This window comes from Lethenteron reissneri, chromosome 44 (genome assembly GCF_015708825.2).
Source record: "Lethenteron reissneri isolate LAM-NWPU_2019-01 chromosome 44, ASM1570882v1, whole genome shotgun sequence".
Lineage (NCBI taxonomy): Eukaryota > Metazoa > Chordata > Hyperoartia > Petromyzontiformes > Petromyzontidae > Lethenteron > Lethenteron reissneri.
Window position 1 is genome coordinate 12,466,780 of NC_083822.1, and position 26,642 is coordinate 12,493,421.

A 26,642-nucleotide genomic window follows, 5' to 3' on the forward strand; every position below is an offset into this window, starting at 1 on the left:
AATACACAACACGTACACCATAGTTTACATTTCAATGTTTAAATCTGATACTTTTTTAAATGTAAGTATGTTTCTGCATCTAAACTTTAGAAAGTACAATGTTTTCAATGCAATGGGCACTTCCATGGGTTACTATCTACCATTGTTTTTGGAATGAACATTTCAAACGCAGGCTACAATTACTTGAATTGGCTGCATGTGCGTCATTTTCCTTTGTCCCTCAGACACAATGCTGGCTATTGTACCCTCCCAGTGTAGACACCAGATGTGTGAGGGATGTCAAAACGCATGGTGCATGCTTGACTGGCCACTGTTCAGATTAAGGAATTCTATTACGGTACAATGTCGCATATATCCGAACCTAACATATCTGCCCAGACTAATTAACCACCCACACCCAGCGCAGTGTTTGTAACTGTCATCTTCTATAGATGGTCACAAATTTGACCTTTTCGCACCCAGCTCCTATCTCACTGCACTGACTGATTCCCTGCAGTCACTCGCTCACCAGCGATCAGTTCACTCGTCCATTGCTACTACCACGGTTATTTATATTCTAACTACAACGTTTGTATACCCAGGAAAAGCCTCACCGAGTCTCAGGACTCTTTTTCGGGAGGACCCTTCCGAGTTTTTTTGTAGTAGAGGGACGTTGATCGCAGTGTAGATTCCAATGCGGTAATTTGTGGGTAGGGATTACATCTTGAATCATTGCCTCACTTGATGCAGCTAATCTGGCTGTGACGGTCCCACCTGATGACGGAGACTTGTGTTGCCTCCGAAACGTCGTGATCTTTATTTTATTTTTATTAATTTTGATGTTTTACCTACGTGACTTTACCGAAAAAACCTAAGAATATGAATCCTTGCAGTCACGAAAGCTTCAAATCTAGAATTAATTTGTGGGTAAATTTTAAAAATAAATGGCCTAAATTTGGACCATGTCGCCTGCACAAAACGGCCAGCCCCTCCTTTGGCGATTGACGTCACGGGGATCTTCTCGAGTCCACTTTGAAGCAGTCTCGTTGTGGTCGTCACACACCGCCGTGTTAATCTTGGGGGGGTGGGGGGCATTGGATTTCAAACCTCCGCAACAACAACAACAAAGTGGTAAACGCCGGACTCCCTCCGGCTCGGTCGCGTCACTGCTCGTTAACGGACAGCCAGAGGGCAGAACGGGGGCATCGGGCCACCAAATGCTGGACACTCAACGTGAACGTGACATAACACTGCTGTGCGGCGTTATCGTTTGTTTTGTTCTTGTCCTTGGTTTTGCTGCCTTGCCCAAACTTGATCAATCAGACTTATATAATAACTCGCCTTTTGCCCGTCCAAGGACGGGTGTATTGCAGTAGATCTGAAACTTGCAAGCGCAAAACAGACCGCGACGTGATATTCATTGCATCAATTCGCGTGCAATTTGTGACACAGATACAGACTTATTTCATTTTAAGGCTATAATCGCTTGTTCATCATGACGTCCTTTTTACTTCGATGTCTCAACAGCGCTACGGAGATCGCGTGACGTGAGGGTTCTGCCTTTGTAGTGAGGGTTGTTGACGCTGAGGAGGGGGGAGGAGGCGCCTCGCCCCCCCATGTGGAGTGACGTCAGCTGCTAATTATTATTAATGAGGGGGGGGTCGACATAGAGTGACGTCACATTCTTGGCTCATTATACTAGTAAATGTTATTTATTATTTAATTTAGAAACTTGCTTCCCCTATTCTCTATTTTGCACCCCTATCGTGTGTTTGCATTGTTTGCTGACCCGCCCATATCGGACATCTGTGAAAAATAGATTCATAGCTCATCGGATTGGTCCACTCGAAATAAAGATTCTGATTCTGACTCAGTGTCCACCCAGCTGGAAGGGGTGACGATGAGTGACGTTGATCACCTCGTCAATGGCATTGATGATGACGACATCATGTATATAATTAAATACTGTGCTTACAAAAAAGATTGAGCCTCTTGTGCACAAAATTATGAGCTTAAAACATATTTTTTCCCCTTCAGATTAATGGTTAGCAACACTGGACTTGGATTCTAGAAATTACTGGTTTGATTCTATCTCCTAGCACGGTAGTTGAAACAATCAGCTGGTTTCTTAAATACCCCTACCGCTATGGGAACCTCATTTGCCAGTAAAAATATGATAATTGGTTCTTTACCCTTCTATCTGGCAACAAAACTGACACCTTTTTACAAGGAGTCATGTTTGCATAGACCGCAATACCTGCAGTCATAATACAAACAAAAGAACATAACTCTGATAATGTGCACTGTCCTTGAAGTTGAGTTATGTTCTTTGGTTTGTATTATGACCCCTACCGCTGTCCACCCAGCGAAACAACTGGGTGCACAGCAGTTAGGGGCCGTCCATAAATGACGTCACGTACCTAGGGGGGGGAGGGGGGTCAGACATTTGTGACGATGTGTGACGAGGGGGGAGGGGTTGAGAAATGTGACGTCACATCAAAATGCGCAACTTTAAATAAATATAGACGACACGTTCTACTTAATTAAATAGACTTTTTAATAAATGTTTTCTCCTGCAACATCAGAGTGCAGCGCCACATTAAATACGCACTACAATGACAATAGTTTAAAGCGATTTGAAGCATGTTTTATTTTGGGGGGGGCAGAGCTTTGTGACGTCATATTTGCGAGGGGGTCTGACTTTTTGTGACGCCGTGTGACGAGGGGGGTGGGGTCAAAAATCGTCCAAAATCGCGTGACGTCATTTATGGACGGCCCCTTAGTCCATTGGCAGGTTGCATGTGTTAGGGAAAAGCGTGCCTACATACCGTAGGGTAAAGTGTGGGTCTGTATATGGTCTTTGTATACAGCATAGCCAGATGTATGGATCGTGGTCTAATGCATGGTTTCATAATACTGTATTGTATTGAATAGTATGCAAAGTTACACCGACAGGATTGAGTGTTTCTATAAACCATGATGATTAATAACCACAGCACAAAGAGTCACCTTGGCAGTGTAGCAACACACGAGGGAGTGGTTAATAACGAGGTTAATCGTGTCATCTTATTGTAGCCGTGTAATGATGTTTAACAGCCTCGGTGTCGCTATTAGTTTTACTGTGAAAAGTGCTGCCAAGCGTGTTCCTGAAGGTGTGTACCTATGAAATAGAGAGGCAGGGGAGAGAGTGCTTCAACACTCTATGGAAGACTGAAGTTGACAAGCAGGCTGCCCCGATTATGCCTGGGGCTGTATGAACCATATGATACGAGGCGCCGCGTACTTCACTGTGGACATTCAACATCCTGGTGAAGCCATTAAAAACAAATAAGCCATTGTGTGTCGGCATCACCTTCAAGGTTTGCCAAATTGTAAAAAAATATATCTGCATATCACTCAATTGGGATTCTACAAAGTAATCATCACCCCCTACTAGCAGACTAATGCCGACTGCTAGGCTGGTACTGAGTGACCTTGTGCCACACAGAATCAGCAACCACTAAGGGTGCCCTGTGATTGTTTGAATTGCTGAGGCATTTAAGCGCAATATTAATGAAAGGCTTAGTATCATTATCGTGAAACACTGATGTGTTTAAAGAAGAACTTTGTAAATCAATGCGTACTGTCTGCTCTGACATGTAGTTGATTACCAAAAGAATGGAACAAAATCTGAAAAGTATGCAAAGACATATCGAGAGAGATGCCGGTTTGGAATTACATTGAGAGATCGAAAAAGGAACATAGATTACATACACCGGTTTTTACTGTTCACATCTATATTTGTACGTTGAACTTCTTTCGCGTCGTACGTAACCAACCGTGCTAAACATAAAAGGGGGCTTTGGCAGGACACGTCATGGCTAGGAGGGATGATGGCTGTCAGGTAACAACAACAACAACGGCAGCAAATGGAGGGAACATGCCAACAGGAGACCCAGCTGGAGACAGAGCGATGAGATCGGCCAGTGTGTGGGTGCTGCTGGGTGTTTTATTGCATCGTGGGGCCGTGAGGGATGGTGGCGACTGAGGGAGGCTTTCATCCAGCAGTGGCTGGATCTTGGCTGATGATACTGACGATGCATGCTTTTTGATTATAGAACATTTCCAGTGGCAGAAAATGTAGGTATATAGTAACAAAGCAAAACCATATATTCCTCAGCTAACCGACACGTTATTGTTCCTGTTTCCAGTTGAACACCCACACGAATGCCTCCAGGATAGTTAATTCTTCCCACATATTTGCAAAACTAATTGTTCAAATGAAAGCCGACAGTTCCAGCACGTGTCTCTGCATGCTATGCAATGCCCTCTTGGGACAAACCTGTCCTCCCTTGTGTACTTTTTTCATAATTTGATTATAGGCACTGCACAGCCTGAATATAAATTTTGAGAAGACATTCACAAAAAAATGCATAACGCTTCGGTAGAATACTAATTGCTATGTCAGTGAAAGCATATATTAACTTTCCTTTGAGGTGTACATTTTTTACTTTTAAATACTGCAACTGCACAGGTAATGTGTGTTATCCGCCCTCCCATCTGTTACGATATCCAGTACACCGGTGTGACGTACACCTACAGCTGAACAAATCTAAAATAAAATACATTAAAGCTTGTAAATTCCTTCTTCATTTTTGAAAAAAGTGGATTTCATAGCAATGACATACAGTGTCTGTGAATAACGTTGATTGAGAAGGGCGAGTAAGGTCTACACCCCGGCAGAAACATATAACCTTGCCTTGTATGGCTTCGGGCCTTTTTGCTACACCCTCGTTTATTATATTCTGGTGAGCGCGGTGGAACACGAGGGTTAATTTATCATCGCGGGAGTTAATCTTGTGGAGGATTTGATCGACTCGAAAGCCAAGGGCATGCTTGGATTTGGGCCTGTTAGTCCACCGTAGGTATGGAAGGAAAAGTCATGCAAAATAAATTGCATCCTGCATTGCTGCTCAGGCAGAGAGGAGAGTGATTTTTTGTTGTCGTTTCAAAATTAATCTCCACTTCAATTGTAATTACAAAAAGTATAATGGACTTTAAGAGGTCTTAAAGGATCATTTCACTCCCCTATAATTAGACCATGTACAATAAATATTGACAAAATCAATGTTAATTTAATAAAGAAGCATGAAGCAATCTGATAATAATTATTGAAAAAGATCCTTTCAGCTGACGTGCACAATAAAATGACTCTTCAACCTCATTTATCGTTATTCCACGATTATTAGTTTTAAAAGCCAATTTCTGCTTGTCGATACTTGTAATATGGTGTTTGCCTTTTAAGCACGATAACAAGGGAGGCAAAAAAAAGAGGAAAATCTGAACTCAAGTGATATTCTGAATGTTCACACGTCTGTGTGCGTGTACAACCCACGTGGTCGTTCGACTGCTGGGTTGAGGACCTCCCGATGATTTGCTGGCCATGATAAATATTTGATCAGACTTCACCACGCTGGTCTGTCTTATGCACGTGGAGACCACCTACTACAGGGACTATGCAGGTGCCAACCTGCTTAGCTTCTGGGATCTGATGAGATCAGTTACATTCTTGATTTTCTGCGAGATCATTGATTAAAGTTTCAAGGTATTGCCATTGATACTAACTTCTAGTTTGGGAATAGCATCAATTTTTGTTGTTGTTAAGGTATACGATGTGAACACGAGTGCACTTTTATTCACACGGAGACTACTGAAAATGTGTAAAGATTTAGTAAACTTTTCACCGGCATGAATAATTAAAAGGAAAGCGCTTTTTGGCGAGTGTGTGTGACCGAATGTATTATTCAGAATGCATTAAACGTCGTCTTGATAATCCTCCATTATTATTGTGCACGGAAAAGTATGTGCAACGTGGGTAGAAATGTTGTTCCAGAAACGTGGATTCATCATTAGGTACAAAGAACAAAATGTTTTCTCCAATAAAAACACTTCATATAAGCGCCACCAGCATCCAACATTTGTCATTAGCCAACGACAAATTGCCTTGTATTCATTGTACTGCGTTAAAAATATTATCAGATTCAAGCTGGCTTATAATGAAGGCGGTGTTCATGATCACGAATAGAGTTTTTAGTTTAAAAATATGTCAAGAATGTCACCTTGTTCTTTACAAAGTAGCCCGGGCAGAGCCATTGTTGGCAACACGAGAAAATGTTGACGGCCGGGAACTGGAGTGCAGTTACCTTAAGTGTAGGCAAAGGTAAAGGTGCAGCCCTGCAATTACTCGCGCCACTGTTGGCGGAAGGGCCCCCACTCGAGGGAGTTCCAGAGAGCCCCCCCCCCCCCCCCCAAGGAGGGTATTTTGTCCTACTCTTTTACCACGCCGGACAGACATTCTTCGAAAATCTGTGAATAGTGAAACTTTATCCTGCGACACGCGACCTCTCGACCGAGCGAGCTGGTGTACCCACGCATACTCCTGGCTAGACTTGGGTCGGGGGCTGGTGGGAAATGCGGGGGTTGGTTTAAGAAACGTGCACTATCGTTTGCAGTGGTTTGCAAATCCACTGTCGCTTTTCATCACACCATGGCAGCAGCATCCTTGGATTGTGTGACCCGCCTCCATTTAACTCTGCAATTACCAACAAAAAAACATCACTGCAACTGCTCTGATTTGCATTTGAATGCTTTAAATCCTTAGTTACTATTTTGTTCAATTGGCAACGGTTGCTTTGCATTCGCAGAAAGGAGTAATTTTATAAGTCCTATTAATTTCATTAAGAATTGCAAGAGATTTGACAAATATTTATCTCAACATAAAAAAACACAATAAATTGCCTATTGTTTAAAAATCTCAATCATCCCCTAAACCATACATTATTCGTTCACACTCATTAATCGCTTGCAACACAACTACACTAATGGAATGGGGTAATTAGTAAGAAAGTTAGAGTAGGCTGAAATGCTTAATTGTGCCTATTAACGAAATTCACAGAATGCTGAAGATTCTGTTACAGATAATGGGAATCACATTAAATATATATACTTCAGCAAATAGGTTCAAGTCTGTTAAAATACAAGGTCCATTGAGTGAACATTAGACATGCTGAGAATAGCAGTATCTCAAAAACTAATGAGATGCTATACAGAATGATCAAAAAACACCTGAGACAATACCATTTCTACGATTTTAAAGTAATGTATTTACTGCATGCGACCTGTTAAATTACTTTAAACAAACACATTTCCACTTGGTAATATGTAATTGTCAACATCGGCCATTGTTGGATGAAGGCCTTCCAAAGCCATCGCCAATCCTCTCAAGATCCCGTGATGCAACGCTCCATCTACCTCCTGCAACGAGGTGATCTCGTGACTCAATCTACACAGTGGACATCCTGTTCGGGCACATGTTCCTTCCCTGGGCTGCCACTCCATCACCACGGCCATTATCCTTTTTAAGCGACACACATCTCGTCCCAAGCACAATATGCCGTCTCGCATTTGTTCTCCATGCATGTGTAGTGACATATAATGACAGAGAGAGGAGTTGCGTGTGTAGTAGCCCTCTCTGCCAGCAGAGTACACGATGTCATGAAAGAGGTCTCTATGGGAGCATGCTTCTGGGGGCGGGCAGAGTAGGGGCCATTTGAGGACGTAGTAGCCCGATTGTGCTGGCAATGACACGTGACAAGACAGGGTAAGGATGTGGGCCAAAGGTGACAGAAGGGACACGTGGTGTAGGGCCCAGAATCTTCTGGGAAGTTCCAGAAGGGGGCGTGACCGAGGGCGGAGCCAGGCCACGCGGGGGGCATAAAAGGAAGGTCCCGGGGTCCCATCGGGGATGTCTGCTGGAATGGAACCCGCCGTGCTGCGTCTTATTCTCGGCCTCTGGTCTCCGTGCTCGGCATCGTGGGTCAGGCAGTGTACCGACTGACCTGACCCGTTTATATAGATACCCCGTGGTGGTTATCGATTATGTAGTTATCCCGTGGTGGTTACCGGTTATGTAGTTATCCTGTTGTGGGCGTGGAATAAAGTGTTGCCTCTTGAATTTGTGTGTCTCTCAAGTGAACCCACTACACATGTTTGTTGAACTTCTTTAGCACCATACGTTGCCAACCGTGCTAAGCGGATCTGCTAATCCACGTGTTTCACTTTCTGTACATATAAGAGTTGATTTGTTGAAATGAACAACAACATACCATTGCACACCTCATATTTCTATCACTTAATGATTAATGTGGGATGTTTTAATGTATGCGTTTAGTTTGCTTCGAATAACTGGCTTTGAAATTTCCATTTTGATAAAGTCTCCAGAACAATGTTCAAACTAAAAAGATTATGTGATCTTGTTTCTTTTTTCACAAAATGATAGTGAGTTTGATGAATAGCTTTAATCCATTTTTTCTCGCTATCACGCTTCAATCTACTTGTTGGGCATTTAAAGCTACCTATTACCATCTGCTTATATCACTGAAAACCAAAAAGGTATTGCCGTACACTTTTCAATGCAATGAAATTGGCATTTGGCAAGATAGCATTTCCGAGGGCTCTGAATAATAATGATCATCAACAACAAAAACAATCGGAATTTGTCCGCGTCTCCGACTGCGTGTTATCGTACTTTCCAATGTTCTGCGGTCTTTTTGCCATTTCCTTTGCATTTTTAAAAGTATGAAGGGACACTGCTGCTCATTTGGCTGACGTTACAATCAGAGCGTCTTTCAATTAAGCGACAGGAAATAGAAACGGAAAAAAGATACAATCGCAGTGATGCATCAACAGAGTGAAGGGAGTCCACGATTAAATAAAATCTATATATTTTGAACAATCCATTATTTGGGCTCTCCTTTTAAAGAGAGGCCGTTTCGTAAATTATCTATTTACTTATTATCGCCGACTTATTATAACATAAAAAGACACAGATATCAGAGGTTGCAGTGACTGTTTCCATATTCAGTGCGGTAATTGCCTTGTATAATGAACTATCACTCAAGATGTTGTCATGTGCAGTATGATGGGTTTCAAAGATGAATGAAGTGAAAAACAAATTCATTTCTCAGCATTGGTACGAAATGGATTCATGCATTGCTATTTTGGGAATAAGGTCAAGCATAGAAATAAAGGCATTATCCATAAAACATGTTTGACGAAATACAGTGTTAGAGTCAGATATTGTGTATCCACAGAATTACGCCCCGTGTATTAATGTTGCTTTTGGCTAAGAAAGAACATTAAAAACATTATCGCCGGATAAAATGTATTCAACTTTCTTTTACAAGATGTTTTGTAAACAAAAATAACAACTGTGTATTGTTATCATTTCGGTAAAATATTTTACGAACCCACGATTTATATATTCAACGTAACTTCTCAGCAGCTTCAAAATGTTCCCCATGGTGACCAATTTAACCCTGGCTTATTTTTTTTAAATAATAATTATACTACTTAAAAATAGTGAATATTATCATTCAAAAAAGCAATTTCATGCGACTGTGCCATGTAGATGTGAAGTGTGTGTGTGTATGTGTGCGTGCACAGGATTTTAAAGTAAGCGCTTTGCTTTTAAATGCACCTCACTTTGCGTATACGCTTTGTCAGAGTCTAAGAGCCAGCCTTGTCAGTTGACTGCACTGCAGTCGTTGCTGCAGGTGTTACACCTTATCGATTCGTGATTGATTTCTCAGCTGGATGGTGATGACAGCTTTTCCATTGGAAACGGACTTGGCCTGATGCTCTGTCTTTCCCGACTCCTGATAAATACGTTTTATTTTCTCTTCCGCAGGCGAAAAGTGTCGGAGCTTTATAGATTTGGCTCCAGCATCAGAGAAAGGTAGGCTGAATTATTTCCCTTAACGCTTCCACCGTTTAAATGTTTCTATGCGTTGACGTGTGAATGCTATTAACAATTGTTTTATTAACACAAAATTGCTTTAAAGTTATTTAAAATGTCAAGGAAACGAGCGACATTTTTTTATGCAGGTTACTGAGTAGCTAATGGTGTAACATGTTCAAAGGTTGTTTCAGAGTTAACATTAATCTACACGTGCAGGATGTTGTGGAAAAATGGGCTCAGTCTGAACTGAACAGACGAGTGGATGACTCGACTCAACCTTGAATATACACTACAAAGCGCATTGAAGTATTCACCGATTTAAATTCAGTCTTTCTGTGACAATTTTCATGAAATCCGTAGAAATTTGTTTAAGAACTATCTTTCACAGAAGCATGTTCCAACATTTTGGAGATTGAAGGCATTCGTTTTTTTTTATACCGAAGAAATTACATGGCTTGGATTGTCTGCGAGAATTAATGATAGGCGCCCTCAAAAACTAAAATAGATTTTTACAACTTCTGAATGAGGCTGATATTGCGGGACTTTGACACGTATTAATGCTTACTAAGTTTTAGCGCTGAAAAAAATGTTATTTTATGTAGCAGTGTGGCAGCCTGGACCAGGTCACCAATAACACCCCCAAAACATCAATTGCAAAAACAGGCATCTTGGCACAATTCAACAATGCGCAGTTATAAAGGTCCACTCACACACACATAGCTTAAGGATAAGCACCGACAGCAGACGATGTGATCCAGAGATTGGCATTCATTCAGTCAGTTCTTAGTTTTGCAGCAAGATTATTGATTCAGCATAAGAAGTAACATTATATCATAAGAGAGCATGCTGCAAGGTAAAATATATAACTTTTTAAATTAAGGTCTTTCCCAAATCCAACTGGAAGCTAAATTTTCTGCTCATTAAATAACCGTTGATTTGACACGCAGACGTCAAGTTTCACTGTTATCATAATATTTTTCACCACCCAAATACAATCATTAACAAACTTAACAGCAAACCTAATATCCTTGGTTCTTTCGGTAAAGTCACGTAGAAGGGAAATAATAAAATAGTAAAAATATAAAACAATTGTTTTATATGAAACAATTGTTTTATATTGTATTATTTCCCTTCTACGTGACTTTACCGAAAGAACCAAGAATATGAATCCCTGCAGTCACGAAAGCTTTAAATAAAAATAAAAACCTAATATAAACAATAGAGGTGATTAAGTGCAAACTAGTGAATTAATTTGAAGTGATAATCTTGCAGAGGTCATTTTTTCGACAAAGGAGACCTCCATTCAGCAGTTTTACCAAAAACAGACTTGCATTGGCAGCCCTTGCCTTGGAGGGAATAGCATTACGCACGTTGCCAAGCGGAACAGAGGTTATTAATCCTCCCACTGTGTACCTGCTGCTGTCACCACTATAATACGTCATTTGTCATGCTGAAGGCTCAAACAGCATTAGTCCACGAGGAGGTCAATATACTTTGTTTATATATTTTTTATACGTAAAACATTTCTTTAAGGGGTCCCCCCCCGCCCCATAAATATGTAAAGTAATGACCAGAACTTTGCCAAGGGACAGCCAGCGTTCGCATGAAATCAATTCGACTCACGAGAGTAAAAGCGGATGAGTGAAATGTATTTTAAAATTCACAGAAACAACAGGGGCCCAAATCGTACGAGTGTAAAGTATGTCATCAAAATCATAACACTTTGCCCACCTGCCTGCACCGACTGCATGATACCTCCAATCCGTCCTCTTGCTACCCCAGCGTTTTAATTTTTGAGAAAGGCAAAGCAAATAAAACATAACCTCCTGCAGTTGCAAATCACCCCCAACGCTGTCTGCGTTGTAGGAACCACCCCTAAGGGTGAGACGGAACTTGCTTTAACAGATCAACTTCAATATTGTCTTTTGCAATTATTTAGCTCCCCCTACCAAATCTGTACGTGTCTCTTTTTAGGTTGAATGCGGCGAGATTTATGAATAGTTTCAGCCGGAGGGCCTTGAGAGAGACCTGTAATTCATTTGCAGGAAGGAAAGAAAATGGTGATAAATTATAATACGGTGAAATAGCTTATATCAGCCAGACCACGATATCTTGTCGAGTAATTTTAAAATGCAATGTGATTTATGTGTTATGACTATTACCACGGCATTCATGAATTATATATGATAAACATTGTTGTACGCCTTTTTGTTGCATAGCGCTAATTCCAAATCGAGTAGGACTGGATGAAATCAGACTGCGTGCAGGTGCTGGGTGGATCATTCCACCACCTTGCGGGATCACGCGAGGGGCGACAGCTTCATGCAGCGGTGCATTGACTACGGCTTAATATGTGTGATGATGATGATAATAATGATGGGGAAAACAATTTTAAATATCGTGTACTAATGTGTGTGGGTATTTTTATATTCTTAGGTTTTTTTCGGTAAAGTCACGTAGGTAAAAAAATAAAATTAATAAAAGTTAAATAAAATATTCAAATTTTTATTTTATTTTACTTTATTTAGCTCCCCCTACCAAATAAATTAATAAAAGTAAAATAAAAATAAAATATTTGTTATTTTTATTTAATTTTACTTTTATTAATTTAATTTTAATCTTTTTACCTACGTGACTTTACCGAAAAAACCTAAGAATATGAATCCTTGCAGTCACGAAAGCTTCAAATCTAGAATTAATGTGGGTATTTTGTTTTTATTATACGGCATTCAAAGACGACCATGCACTGCTATGATACGTTTAACATGCCTCTTGAGTGTGCATGTGGCTGTGGGCACGTGAACACAAGATTTGTGTGCTGTGCCCTGTCACGTGCACATCAGCTAAAGCACACTGTATGTGTATTCCACGGGTGCGCTAAGTGATTTCACGCTGGGAAGCTTGCTACGTAAGGTTTCCGTTAAAGGGCATCCACAGTGTTTAGTGTTTGTCGCCATATCTTTAAATTACGGATTGTTTCGTTGGCACGAGCTTGTGCTGGACTGGGATGTGAACTGGCAGTAACTGTGCTCGTGCCGAGGTTTGTAATGGCCTGCAGCATAAAATGGAACGCCATATTCAGAGATAGCTTCACAGCTTTTGGCAGCAAGGCATTCGTGTTTGGCTATTGAGCACAATACTGCTGCACAAAGTGCTCTTATAAAACTGCACTCCTTTAAAAAGTGCTTACATCCTTAAAAAAAATAAACACTTGCGTAAGCTCCTGATATGGCAATTGAGACATCGTCATAAAATTGGCAGCAAATTATTCGCAAAACAAATCTCACTGTGCACGTACCGGATCAGCTATGGAGTTGCCAGGTCACTGGAACAAAATCTTTATTAATTATTCAGTCTCCCCCTCGACGCGATTTGGAGTTGCAGCGCGCGCTCTCTGCTACGATGCCCAACGTGTCCCTCTGCGTGCTTGGGGAGCTTCGGTCAGGTCGCTCAGCTCCCAGAGCGGGGAACAACCCCAAGTACGCATCAGGGGAGCTGCGTGGCGCAGCCGCGGAGACTCGCGCCGTCAAAATGCACCTTTCATTCGAGGTTGCGCTTGTGACACAATTGTGATTGGATGTTTACGTTACAGCCGTGCTGTCGAGTGTATGCCGCGTGGCGTGTGTTCACAGTTGTCCACGCCGTTACCAAAATAGTCTGCCAATTGACCGTGCGCCCTGAGATCTGATCCAAATGTGGAGCACAACAAAATAACACCGTTATTGGGCACAACATTGACACGCTTAATATTCTCCGTCAATTGAATGGCACGTCAAAGTGTACTGCGCGAGCGTCATGCCCCGTGCTTGGAGGTTGAGGCATGCACTCGCGTGGGATCTGTCTTGCAGGAGTCCTGCTTCTGTCGATGGTGTCAGAATCGCTGTACCTGATCCTGCTCACTGTGGGATTTGCTCTTATGTGCCTGGAACGCTGTCGATCTACCAACATCATCGAGGGGCTTAAGCTCAACGCCTTCGCAGCGGTCTTCACGGTCCTGTCAGGTACACCGCTCCAAGTTCAGTTGATTGTATTTGTTTACGTAGTTTTACGATTTTCTAAAGTAGAAGCGGCATGTGAGCACGCCCCACTTGGAGTAAGGCCATGCGTGCTTAGATCTGCTTGAATCAGAAGTTACCTTTGCCTTCCTTCCACCGCTACAGAGTGCGGATGGTTTGTTTATATCGGAACTCTGAAGGCGGTGATGTAGGTAAAAAATTCCCATGAAAATGTCTCTCACTTAATTAGGTTGCTATGTGTCTAATGACACCATGTATTAACTTGCAAATCAGATATTTGATCTCAAGGGAGTTTGCAGGTGGAAATATCACAGGACATAAATACAAGACCTCTGCTTATAAAATCTATTTTTATATCCAGTTTCTATGGTATTGAATGTCCCTATTTTTTGAGTCACAATGTTTATCTTCCATTATAAATGGTAGGATACATTATTCTCATTTGCTTTATTTCGACCCCTGTTTTTAACCATGGCAACAGCACAAAGAGGGGATGCTCGTCACAGGGGGGTTCTAAAAGCCACTCTTCTTAAGGCAACCTATACATTACGGATGAGCTGTGTACCTCAAACTGCAGACTGGTTGAGTGGTGAATGTGCTGTCCAGTCGGCCACGCATATCCTGCCATCCGCATCTCCCAGGTGTCACACTGCTTTCAATATCCAGAACTGTCTTAATGCCTGGATTGAAATCAACCGGGAAAGTAAAAGTTGAATACAATTAAAAAATAATAAATCTAATTTATAATGCGAATTCCATCCGAGGATCCCAATGCACAATTCGTGAAACGCAGGAAACAAAGTCAGAACCAGGGCAAGTGACCAACCTAAAGAGGGAAGGCCACTTTAAAGAGATGGGCTTTCAAAGCAGTTTTCAATATATCTACCGATTCCGATTGCCTGATTTCAAGTGACAAAGCGTTCCATAGCTTGGGTACCACGCTATGAATATAAATGTTTTACATTTTGGTATCCGTGTAATTTTTTTGTGGAGGCACTAAATATTTCACAATAGTGTAATTTTCTGGTAGAAGCAAGGAATAACATCACAGGATTATTTTTCGTTTGTTATCACCGTCGATGTAGGGCAACAACTATAATTGTCCACGGAGGTGGTTGAGGAGTATCACAGGCCACTGCGAAGTACGCGCCTGCGTATGTTGGATTCAATCACCCGCGGTGTTAACCAGGTCGTCCCCTGGGCTCGAACCGTGAACGTCTGCAAGAAGTGGTAAACGGGCTGACTGCTCAACAATGTCAACGCCGATAATTGTTTTTTTATCCTTCCATCTGGCAACAAAACTGACACCTTTTTTACAAGGAGTCATGTTTGCATAGACCACAATACCTGCAGTCATAATGCAAACAAAAAACATTACTCTGATAATGTGCACTGTCCTTGAAGTTGATTGGTCCACACCCGAGACAGCTTTCCTTAGAGCCTAGTCTCACATGGGTTGGACCAGTTAGTTTTGTTGCCAGATGGAAGGGTAAAAAACCAATTATCATATTTTTTACTGGCAAATGAGGTTCCAATAATGTCAACGCCTTTAAATTCCGTGGCACTCTGCTGTAGATGGGCGGACAGTCAATGTGCTCACACAGTTGCCTGCTACAAACCTATGTGGGCCTCAGAGCCGTATTGCAGAATTTGGCACCTCTTGGCATAAACACGTTCATTTAATGTATTTGTATTGTGTCCTTTAGTAATACACACTCATACAATAATACGTTTGGTCCGATACAAAAAAAATCTGATGGACATTTTTTTTATCATTTTCTTCTCAAAATTTCGAAGCTAAAACCTCTGGAAACACGATTCGTTTTTCAGGATCGTTGGCTTCAAATATGATTATATGTTGTCACCGTTTAAAAAATAAAGGGCACATATAGTTTGGTTAAATTGAAACATGACATTTGAAAGCATGTTTTATCTAATGCAGTGTCATAACGTTGTTGTCAAATCAACACACCACACACCTTTAATTAAATTGCTGTAAAAAATATTTGCACGTTATTCATCACACCGTGACACCGATTGTCGCTAACCGCATTTCTCACATTACTTCTGAGTAATGTCGCTGTCGGGTGATCCGATACGGCTTTAGTCTTTAGCACATTTCTCACTCGGCTTGTGTCTACGGATTTGACTGTGCCGCTGTTGGCAACACCGTGTAATGGTTGCAACAACAAAAAAATCAAAAAGCGCGGCCGCACGCGGTTAGCGTAGAGACCGATGACCCTGTGGCATTTCTCAGCAGAGTGCTACAATTATAAAAGCTATGCCATGCATCGCATGGCATTTGCTCACTGCCCAAATCGCCCATTTGAAAATGACCCCAGAGTGAACTGCATAAATACTGAGGCATAGCATTGCAAAAGAACAAAACATTGGAGCTCAGCAAAATCTAGCAAAAAATGTAGATTCAACAAGGAAGGAAAAGCACCGCATACCCATGCGGCTCTGGGACCATTTCCAATATGTGCTCGTCTTCATAAGCGTATCATTCGTGATAATTATCTCATAACTTTTTTTTTATACAATGACGACGACTACGAGTAAATGTTACGTTACGAGCAGCACAATGAAACGATGTCGCAAGTTGAATCACGCGTGATTTCGTGACATGACGTCACATGCAATGTCATCGTGGAGAAGCAAGGAGCGCACCTTGCGCCTTGCGTGTGATGTAATCGCCTTGGCTGAGAAGCCTTATTTGTTTAAGTGCAACGTTTTTATTGCAAACGTTTGTGAAACATTTTTTTCGTAAATGTGGCTGTTTAATCTGTCGAATAAGTCCCTGGTAATAAGCCGACTTTATACGAAAAGTTATTTTTTATTGGATCATCTTGACGAAAATTATTGTGACCCTACGCGACAAACAGAAAAATGGGCAGACCAAATGTATTAACACCTTGGGCGTTAAAACACAAACGGATTGATTTAATGTTAACATTTTAGGCTATTTACATGGCATGTTAGCACTGCCATGAAAATTTTAAATGTTGGATTATTTCCCCATATATTTCATCATATGTGTGAACATTGTACAATGCGTACGCCTAATCTTTCCCTGGGCAGCTCACAAAAGTAGGCAATGTCATTAAACCATGCTATTATGGTGGCACACACACACACTCACACACTACTTTATCTGTGAATTGGGCTATGAATTTAATGAGGGCTCCAGTTGCAATGTCACATTGTGCGAAGTTACATTCTTTAACGTATGTCAGGGCACAGCGCTGGTGTGAAAATTCTCACATTGTACTGGTGGTAAGTTTATGGAAAAAAAAAACTCTCCACCTGCAAAATGGCACCGGAATGAATGGATTGGAAAACTTCCCCGTTTTTTTTGCAAATCCATGTTTCTGGCTTCTATTTTGCAACCCAACTTAATGTTACAAATTATACTTTTGACTCAATGCAAGGTCGCAAAATAGAGATTTTAATCACGATAAAAACTTGTTTTCAATTCTTAAAAATATGTTTTTTTCCCCACTGGTGTTTCAAAGAATTGTAGTGAAACACGTAAATGTTGTTCTCTCGACCGACTCAAGGGAATTATTTGCCGTTCGGTTTGTCTCCCACTTTGTGTTTTGCTTTTGCAGTCGAATATTTTTTTGGGTAAAATGTGCGTCAATTATTCCACGTTCCCTCACAAAAAATGTCCCGTTACAAATTAGCATGTCGGTAATGATTATGTGCACGATTTAACACAACTAGTAAATTGACTCTAAATGCACCTAAGTGCTTTAAAAAGTTCGTGGATTTAGTCGGTTTATTTGTTGACAAATCAGTATTTATTTTTCATGTTAACATAGTCATGAAAATCGAGGAATGCAGAACAGAATTAAAGATATGCTATGAAGAAATGCCACCTTACCATTTCCAGTATTCTCAGGTGGTTCATAAGCATGTAAGGTTTAACACATGTAAACACAATTATTTTTTCCCATTTGTAAAAGTAAATGTTGACCGCACTTAATCTCGCCGTGATTTTCGGTGCTCGCTCTAAAAAAATCAAAGCCTGCCAGTTGTGTCATGCCGCTGAGTAATTTTAGGTTTCCGTAATCTCTCGCCATCTTGTACAGCAACCTTTCTGAAACACCACGTTCCTTTTTAGATTCTTGACGGCACTTTCTTTTTCAAATAAAACACATCGCAATCAGAATAATGATTGATAAGCCGTATTTTTTTGTCATCAAGAGTACTGCATTAAAGCTCAAAAATTAATCCGTGTGCTACGGGGAAAAATGGTAATGGTAGAGTTTTTTATTCATTTTAAATAATTTCACACGACTATTGGATATCTGGGTCCTTGAGGCAGTTTTTTGCTCATTTAAACAGGGCACATGCGTGAGCATCACTCTTGCAAAGTAGTTACCGAGCGCGTGGGGACTTTTTAAAAAGCCCTCTGGGCACAGTTCAACCTGAAGGTCAGCGGCAAAGATGGCAAGACATCTTAGGGCTCCAGTATCATTGCCCTCCTTAGTATTCCGACGACAACAACAACAACAACACAGCATAGACAAAGGGCGTTTTATGGGAAAACTAAATTACAACAATGAACGAAAGAACAGCAAAGCTTTAGAAACAATGAACCGGGAAATTTCGAATTAAAGCTTTCGTGACTGCAGGGATTCATCTTCTTGGTTCTTTCGGTAAAGTCACGTAGAAGGGAAGTAATACAATAATAAAAATAAAACATAATAAAATAATTCTCACGACGTTTCGGCTACAACGCAAGCAGCCGTCTTCAGGTGAAGAATGTGAAGAATGAGACACTACCAAGCTAGGAGCTTATATATATATAAGCTCTTAGCTTGGTAGTGTCTCATTCTTCACCTGAAGACGGCTGCTTGCGTTGTAGCCGAAACGTCGTGAGAATTATTTTATTATGTTTTATTTTTATTATTTTATTACTTCCCTTCTACGTGACTTTACCGAAAGAACCAAGAAAAATGAACCGGGAAGATAAAACGGTTAAAGGTGGAGCGCTGCAATGCCTCACGCTGCAACTGGTGGAAGGCGCTCCGCTAGAGGGAGCGCCACAGAGCCCCTTGAGAGCGTGGTGTGTGGGTGTACTCACACTTTACCCCACGACACACAAACTGCTGGCCGACTAATTGTGGTGGACCCATCTATGCTGCTGGGTTCACCATACTCTTAGTTTTTCGGTAAAGTCACGTAGGTAAAAAATGAAATTAAAATTAATAAAAAAAATAATCATAAAAATCACGACGTTTCGGAGGCAACACAAGTCTCCGTCATCAGGTGGGACGAAATGTCGTGATTTTTATTATTTTTTTAAATTAATTTTTATTTCATTTTTTACCTACGTGACTTTACCGAAAAAACTAAGAGAATGAATCCTTGCAGTCACGAGAGCTTCAAATCTAGGGTTCACCATAGTTAGAAGATCGGACCGGTGACTCTGGATATTCAGTCCAATGTGGGAACAATTCCATAAAAGTAGCATCTCTTAAACTATTAACACGTAAATATTTTTTTGCAAATTATGCTACAGTCAAATGCGCAGAGAAAAAATTATTGGACTAGGGCAGGGAAGCTTTGGGATGTCTTCTGAAAAGGTCCACAGATATAAGCGTCATCATTTGATTAATCTGAGGCGTTTATTGTTTCGCCGTCATCATCATCGTCGTTGTTGTTTTCACCGCCATTATAATCGAAACCAGATCCCTTGACTGCACCATTCAAATCATACTCAGAATATCACAGGCTCAGTACTTAGCTGTAGATATATTCGTTGTGACCATGAATGTATAATACACCGTTCGAGAATCAGGTCGGCAAAGCCTTACGAATACAAGTGCAGTCGTATGGAAATGATAGCTGCTTGCGTTGTGGCCGAAACGTCGTGAGAATTGTATTTTATTATGTTTTATTTTTATTATTTTGTTATTTTCCTTCTACGTGACTTTACCGAAAGAACCAAGAAGATGAAAATGATAGCCTATTTATCTCTTTCTTCTTCTGTCACGTGCCGCTGAAGATCACTCAAACTTTTCTGTTAATATTGTTAAACATGTAAGGAATTGTTGCCAACGTTTCAAACGCACCGCTTCAAAATTACGTGTGATTAAAGTTATTTATTTATGGACACCCTATATTTTACATAAACCCACGAGATATTTGCATAAACTAATGGACCGGCTGGTGAAGATTACTCTTAAGCCCTCAAAGCTAGTCAAACGGACATATCCATGCACATTCTCTATTAAATATGTCTATATTGAATAGGGAATATCACTTTGGGGCCAAACATGGCTATTAATAAAAAGTGCCTGCATTTATTGCTTTTTCTATAATAACAAATAATAGTAATGATAATTGTAATACTTTTGTTGCAGAATAAACAAACGCATGTTTAATAATTGGATATGAATAAATAATTGCCGTTGTGATTTCACGCAATGGCTTTCTCTTATAAAGTAATTGCCGCCTCTGGTGGCCGGTGACTCAGAGGACACACAGCTCTGAGCTGGCATCGCTGACACATCCCGGGTTCGAATCCCAAGCAGCCACTTTGTGATTAAATCAGCTTCTCAAGTGTCTTGACTCTCAGCCGAGTCACCGATGACTGCACAGAAAAACATAAAGCACGTCACATTGTGTCCGAGCTAAATTCCTGGTCTAGTCGTTTCATCGTCCTGCAACAGCCGTGTTACGCTCTGGGTGGGGAACCGTTGCAATCTCATGTCGATGGATGATCACATGTTAAACGTAGTTCTGTAATATCTCCTTCCACAGGACATTTTCGAACACAGGGTGATGCACTGCTTGACGATAACTTTTTGAACGGATTATTCGTCTCGTTACATGAAACTGATGACACAATTAGGATAAATTTGGGGGGGAGAAAGATACAGCAAAAAAACTCACCAATGGCCTGATATCGTCAAGTTACTTTCTTGCTGTACAAAATACCTGTTTGTGCATTGGCACTGATCAGACTAATGCGAAGCTTGCTTTATAACTATCCTATAATGCCCGGCCACCTTCTTTGGCCAGCGCGTCTGTTCTCTAAGCACTCGGTAAGAATTATGATTATGTCCTTGAAGCTGTGCTGGAATCCATATATACTGTATTGGCATTCAGCTACCGGAACATATTGCAATACGCAAGAATAGAATATATATTAAATATGTATGTCATGTGTTAATGCTTAAAATCAGATCACAATGTGCTCTGCCTCCCTCTTCGAGCACCACAAACTTACAAGGCTTCTTACGACATTTTAAACTATTCTTAAAATTACTGACAATGTGGTAACATTCATTGCTGCACCTCCGATTAGCATGGCTGGCTATGTATGGTGCGAAAGAGGTTCGACATACATGCATTGCCAATCCATGGCAATTGTGATGGTTTATGTCTGGCAACAAAGTACCTCTCATTCATTCAAAGTTGCTGAATGGTGACGGGGGTTTTTTTTTTGACTGAACAAATTTTAAAACAATAATTTAATGAGAAGCGCTCCAGATGGCGAATTAAGGCAAATTTACATTAGGCTGAGATAATGTTAGGCTATTACAGCTGTACCCATACAAAAAGCGACGTCTATTCAACAAGCTGCCGACAAGAGTTCTTTATACAAGGCGACATGCGCTGTCGATAAGAGGCTACACTTGTAATTTTCAGAACCCCAGTTTGGTGACTTCACTGGTTCATCACGGGCAACATCCATTGTGCTACTGTTAATTTAAACGTAACTTGTGACAAGGGCTCTTGGATTTCGTTTTACTGCAAAGAGCAATTTCATCGTAATGTGGGTTTTATCTAAATATAATATGAGGTGTAGATACCTCAATTAGTGAAAGTGAGAAATGCATTCTCCTTAATGAAAATGACATTTATTCTTTCGTAACGATATCGGGTCATCCTCAATAAAATATAATTTAACGACACACGCGAAAAAAAAACACATCGAGTTGGCACAATCTTAGTTTGTCCTTTACTCCTAGGTTCAGCGCACAGTCCATCTGGGTAATATCGAATTTGTGTTCATGTAAAAATGTATTACAACCAGAGCATCTGAACAAATGTCGTGGAGCGATTGAAGCAACACAGCCATTTATCGTCACATCATGTTTTTATCAGAGCCTTCTTTAATATGTGCCCTATGACCTGCGCGACCATGCAAGCGCATGATTTTCAGGCTGTGTGCGGGACACAGCATTGCGATTGTTGACACGCGCGCACACAATCCATTGTATAAATAAACGGCACGATAAGCATTCACATCGCCGTGCACGGGCAAGAGCACATGCATGCACACTCACGCTCCCCCCCACACGGGAAAGAAATACTGCTCGCCTTCTTGGGCCTGCTTGTAAACAAGCTCTGCGCATCTTAATGGAATGGTTAATCAGTCTGGGCCCACGGATGAGTGCGTTTTATCTGCCTGCATATATTTGGGTGGCTGCATAGCTTCGTGGTTAGCATGCTCGCCGCCGCTCGGTCAGTTTGCGTGGGGTCAATGGTTTTTATCTCATCATCATAGTCGTCCAAGATTTTCTTCCAAACTGAGCCATATTCAGTAAAGTTGACATTAAAGACACGGGGACGTTTACACTAACAAGTCCCTTGAATACCAATGCTTTGATTATTTTAAAGATAAGCAGATGACATGTCTTCTTCATATACCAGTCTCTCCATCTTAAAAACTTTTACACAAAACATCGGCCACACGACCTTCTGGGAGTGCATTAGTTTCCAAAAAAAAAATATAAGAGAATTCAGGGTCGGATCCGACGTATAGCGTCTCATCAGCAGCGCCAGGCTTAGCTTGAATGATTTTATACCACTGAGATGATGCACTCCCAGGAGGCCGTAAGGTCGATGGGACGTGGAGAGAAAGACATGTGATCGACAAGTATTTTCTGCTTATCTATTATGTTATATTCTCCACAACAATGCTCGTAATTATTTCGTGTTATTTATTCTTTTTTTTACAATTTGTTGAAATCGTGCTGTCGATGTCATGGCTGCGGAAGAAATTTTTCACAAAAATTATTTGACGAAAAAATTACACAGTAGGGGTCACACTTCTCCACATACTACGATATTGTTTGTTGCATGCCAGTTCAACTGGAATTTGGACAAATAATTTAATTCGAAATTTCTTCTATTGTGTGCAGTCATTGGTAACTGGGATGTGGACTTAAAATCGCTTACACTTGAGAAACCAATTTGATTCACCGTGTATAAAAATCTTTTTGTTCCTGGGTAGTAAGTGTTAATTCCAAATTGCTTATGCCTCAAAAGTACATTCCCCACAAACTTTGCTTTTGTGACCAGGACATTGATATTTTGAAATGTACCTATTTTCAATGAGACAACGTGTGGATTTGTGTCTTTCGTTCACATAAGTCCTGGTCACAAAAACAAAGTTTGTGGGGTACAATAGCCATTTTCTATCATTTTAGGCATACCCAATTAAAAAAAGAACACTTAGTACCCAGGGACAAAAATTGTGTTGCATCGTGAATTATGGATGGCTGAAACCCAGGATTGAACCCAGAAGCTCAACAGTGTCGGCTCAGCGCTCTGACCTCTGACCCCACCCGGCTGACCTCTTGACAGTCAATTGTACACGAAAGCCTTTCACCCATCGCAGATTTTGAAGCACCACAAGAGTAACTTGGTAGCGTTAGTGCGTAACTAATGTCTGAAGTAAAATTGGGGCATTGACGGCTCCAGCAGTGGCGCCCTCGCCGCTTGTTTCAGATCACTGCCGGGTGTAATAACCATGAAACACTACGCGCCGTCAGCTTCACGGTGGACGTGACACACTGCCCCGCGTCACGGTGCTAATTTTTCCAAATTTGAACATTTACCCACAATTACTCAATCGGGGATTACACGTAACAGCATCGCCCCCTACTGTGAAACTACCGCAGGGTGTCGGTGAGCACAGCACCGTCGTGATATCATCACACTTTATAAGAACGGTGTGATTACCAAATGTCACAAATTCTCACTTACTATTAAACTGAACTTGTGAACAGACGGATTGTGTGGTGTGCACTCCTGCCTGCTTTTGCACGCAGCTATGCCAAGTCTGGATTATTTCTCACGGCGTGTAGTTAACATACTGCTCGTTATTGCGAGATGTGGTTCTTACCATGCCATTACATTCTTATAGATTCAGTGACAGCGCTATTTTGTAGGCAGTTGTATGTGAAGGCAAATGTTGCACTTGGAGAGTAACATGCAGACGTTTTAATAAAACCTGTAATACTTTTTTTGTATAAATTATACTTTCAGTGTTGAACATTTCATTAAATTAAAATTAACTAAGTGCAATGTGTGACTTAGTATGGTAATTTATAAATGTTTTCCAGTTCATAGTTATAAATTGCAATGTTTTGCTCTGCGGTACTCGCATACTCATTGTTTATGTATGGACCTACGAATACCTTTAATCTTAAAGTAACAAGCTCATTCTAGTGCATCTGAATGCTTCAAATTACACAAAACATTCGAATATAAATGGCGGTTGAGAAGGAAAAGGTTCAGCGATGAGTGAACATTGTAATAGCGTCACCTTGATCACCATGCCAACAGCTACTACTTATCCCCTCCATTATTGCGTGCCACGCTTGTTGGTTTAAAATGTGATTTGCTAATTTTATGAATATTTGTTTCTTAAAGAGACTTATTTAATCAATTGAATAAATAGTTGCGTGCAAATAGACGGCGAATACAACGTATTTTGGCACAGCACACGTTTGTGTTTTGGCATAATATACTTCGCAGATGTGAATTTCACAAAAGGGTCAAACAAAATTATGCTGAAGCTGATAAAAAATTACCCCTTCCGTGCCAAAAAGCCTTTTTTTCTTCATAAACTAACACTTATCAACAGGCAAATGCTGTCCAGTTGATCAATGTAGGTTGAACCTTACTACCAAAAGTTTGTCGGGGTGGGGGGGCGGGCGGTGGGAACAACACTTAGTCACAAAACACAAATCAGTTGGCATGCAATTTTCAGTTCAAATAGAAGCTGTTGCACGGAGCAGAGTGAGGAGTGGAATGTCTCCGCCAAGCTCTCGGAGGCCCATGCATCACAGTGACCCATAGCAAATACGAGTATTGACTCTGCATGCCCAGTGACAGTGATGGATGTCCGCAGTGGGTGCTGGGAATGGGTGGAGGGACTTTCCTCTTATTCCAGGGTCCAAAGACGATTTTAATTCTTGAGAAATAATCAACTGGCTCCTCCTCCTCCTCGCAGTGCAGGGCCATCTTATCCTGCCCAAAGCGTGCTTTTGAGAGGTATAAACATTAAAATTAATAAATTGCCAACAGCAATGGGGAGGGAGGGAGATTGCTTCCTACCTTAGAGTGGGCCGACAATGAAATTAGTGACCTTGTTAAATATGATCATGCTCTTCATTTTAAAACGCGTTTGTTACGTGTTTTCTTTCTTATTCCTTGATTGAGGTAAGATTGTTTTGTTCACAGGTACCTAACGCAGTTTAGAGTACAATATATAGTTTAACACGTAGGCTTTCGTGACGAATATCATCCATAAAAGAGGTTTTTTGAGTTAGATCGCGTAAATATATAAATGTGTCGTTAAATCCTGCCACCACCACACACAGCCAACGAGTAAGGGTTGTCACGTAAACAGAACAAGCCACAATGTTGTGGCTTGGCTCTCCAACACACCGGCGTGCTGTACTAGTGACGAATTGGCACGTTCTGTTTACGTGACAACCCTTACTAGTTGGCTGTGTTGGGTGGTGTCAGGTTTTAACGACACATTTATATATTTACGCGATCTAACCCAAAAAAAACCTCCATTACAATATATATTTCACTGAGGGTGGAGTCGTGGCACAGTGGTTAGAGCACTGCATAATGCATCCGGCAGCCTGAGTTGAATTCCCTGCCATGGCAAACATCGGTGGTGATGTTTGAAGCAGTCCTGAGCCCTGCCCTACCCCTTCAGCAACTGACCGTGACCAGTACGGTGAAGAATAGTCAAACAATTCCCAAGACTGTAATAGCGTGAAGGCCTTCATCCTGCAATGGATTAATACAAAAAAATAACTGATATTAGAATTGTGAAAATATCAGCATTCATGTCCACTGTACATTTTATATATATATATACAGGGCACATTGATTACGTTATAAACTTTTTTTTTTTGCAAAAACATATGCTTTGCGTGGAATTTAACCGAGCTCTGTACCATATTTGGATAATATCGCGCTGCGCAGAAATGTCATTTGTGGTGTAAAATTCGAGTCGAAAAGTCTCTGCACAGAGCTTGCGCCGCACATGGCATGCCCTGTGCAGCTTTCGGGAAGGAAAGGAAGGCGGGAAATGTTCTGCGGCTCACCACACACAGTCAATAGTTTCCACGCTCCTCTGAAGACGAAGCCCTATTGGATTTTCTACAACCCCAAGCAACATTTCTCTTTCCGTGCCGCTAACCCAGGCCAGGCAAGGTCACATCTGGACACGATCCGTGAGCCGGCGCAATTAATTCATTAGCGCTCCTGCTCACATTTCACCACCTTGCTTCAGGCAGGAGGAGGCCCTTTGAGATGATATCAGCGTCGCACCTTTGTTCAGTCGCCATCGGCAGACAAGGTATCAACATCGTTATACTTGAGCCATGGTGAATCCAATCTATTGTTTGAATTGGTTGAAGAAATTTAAAAAAATCATCGATTTAAATAGGCAGTGCTCCGCTTGGTATATTACATGCAATTCCCGTATAAGATACACTGCACTCACATTATTAATAAAATTGTTGAATGTTATGATTTAATTATGGAGCGCTATGTAAATTGGGGTTGCCACCTTTTCCACTGTAAGCCAAACCCGC

The 26,642-nt window shown here is 41.1% G+C and overlaps 1 protein-coding gene across 1 annotated transcript in view; it reads left to right on the top strand.

Moving 5' to 3' along the window:
• The window catches only part of LOC133353522 (germ cell-specific gene 1-like protein), a 71,215-nt gene that overhangs the window by 24,315 nt on the left and 20,258 nt on the right, over positions 1 to 26,642 (top strand). The window contains exons 2-3 of the mRNA XM_061569827.1: positions 9,707 to 9,754; positions 13,606 to 13,758. Coding sequence (XP_061425811.1) covers positions 9,707 to 9,754; positions 13,606 to 13,758 — 201 coding nt within the window. The remainder of the gene's footprint in view (positions 1 to 9,706; positions 9,755 to 13,605; positions 13,759 to 26,642) is intronic.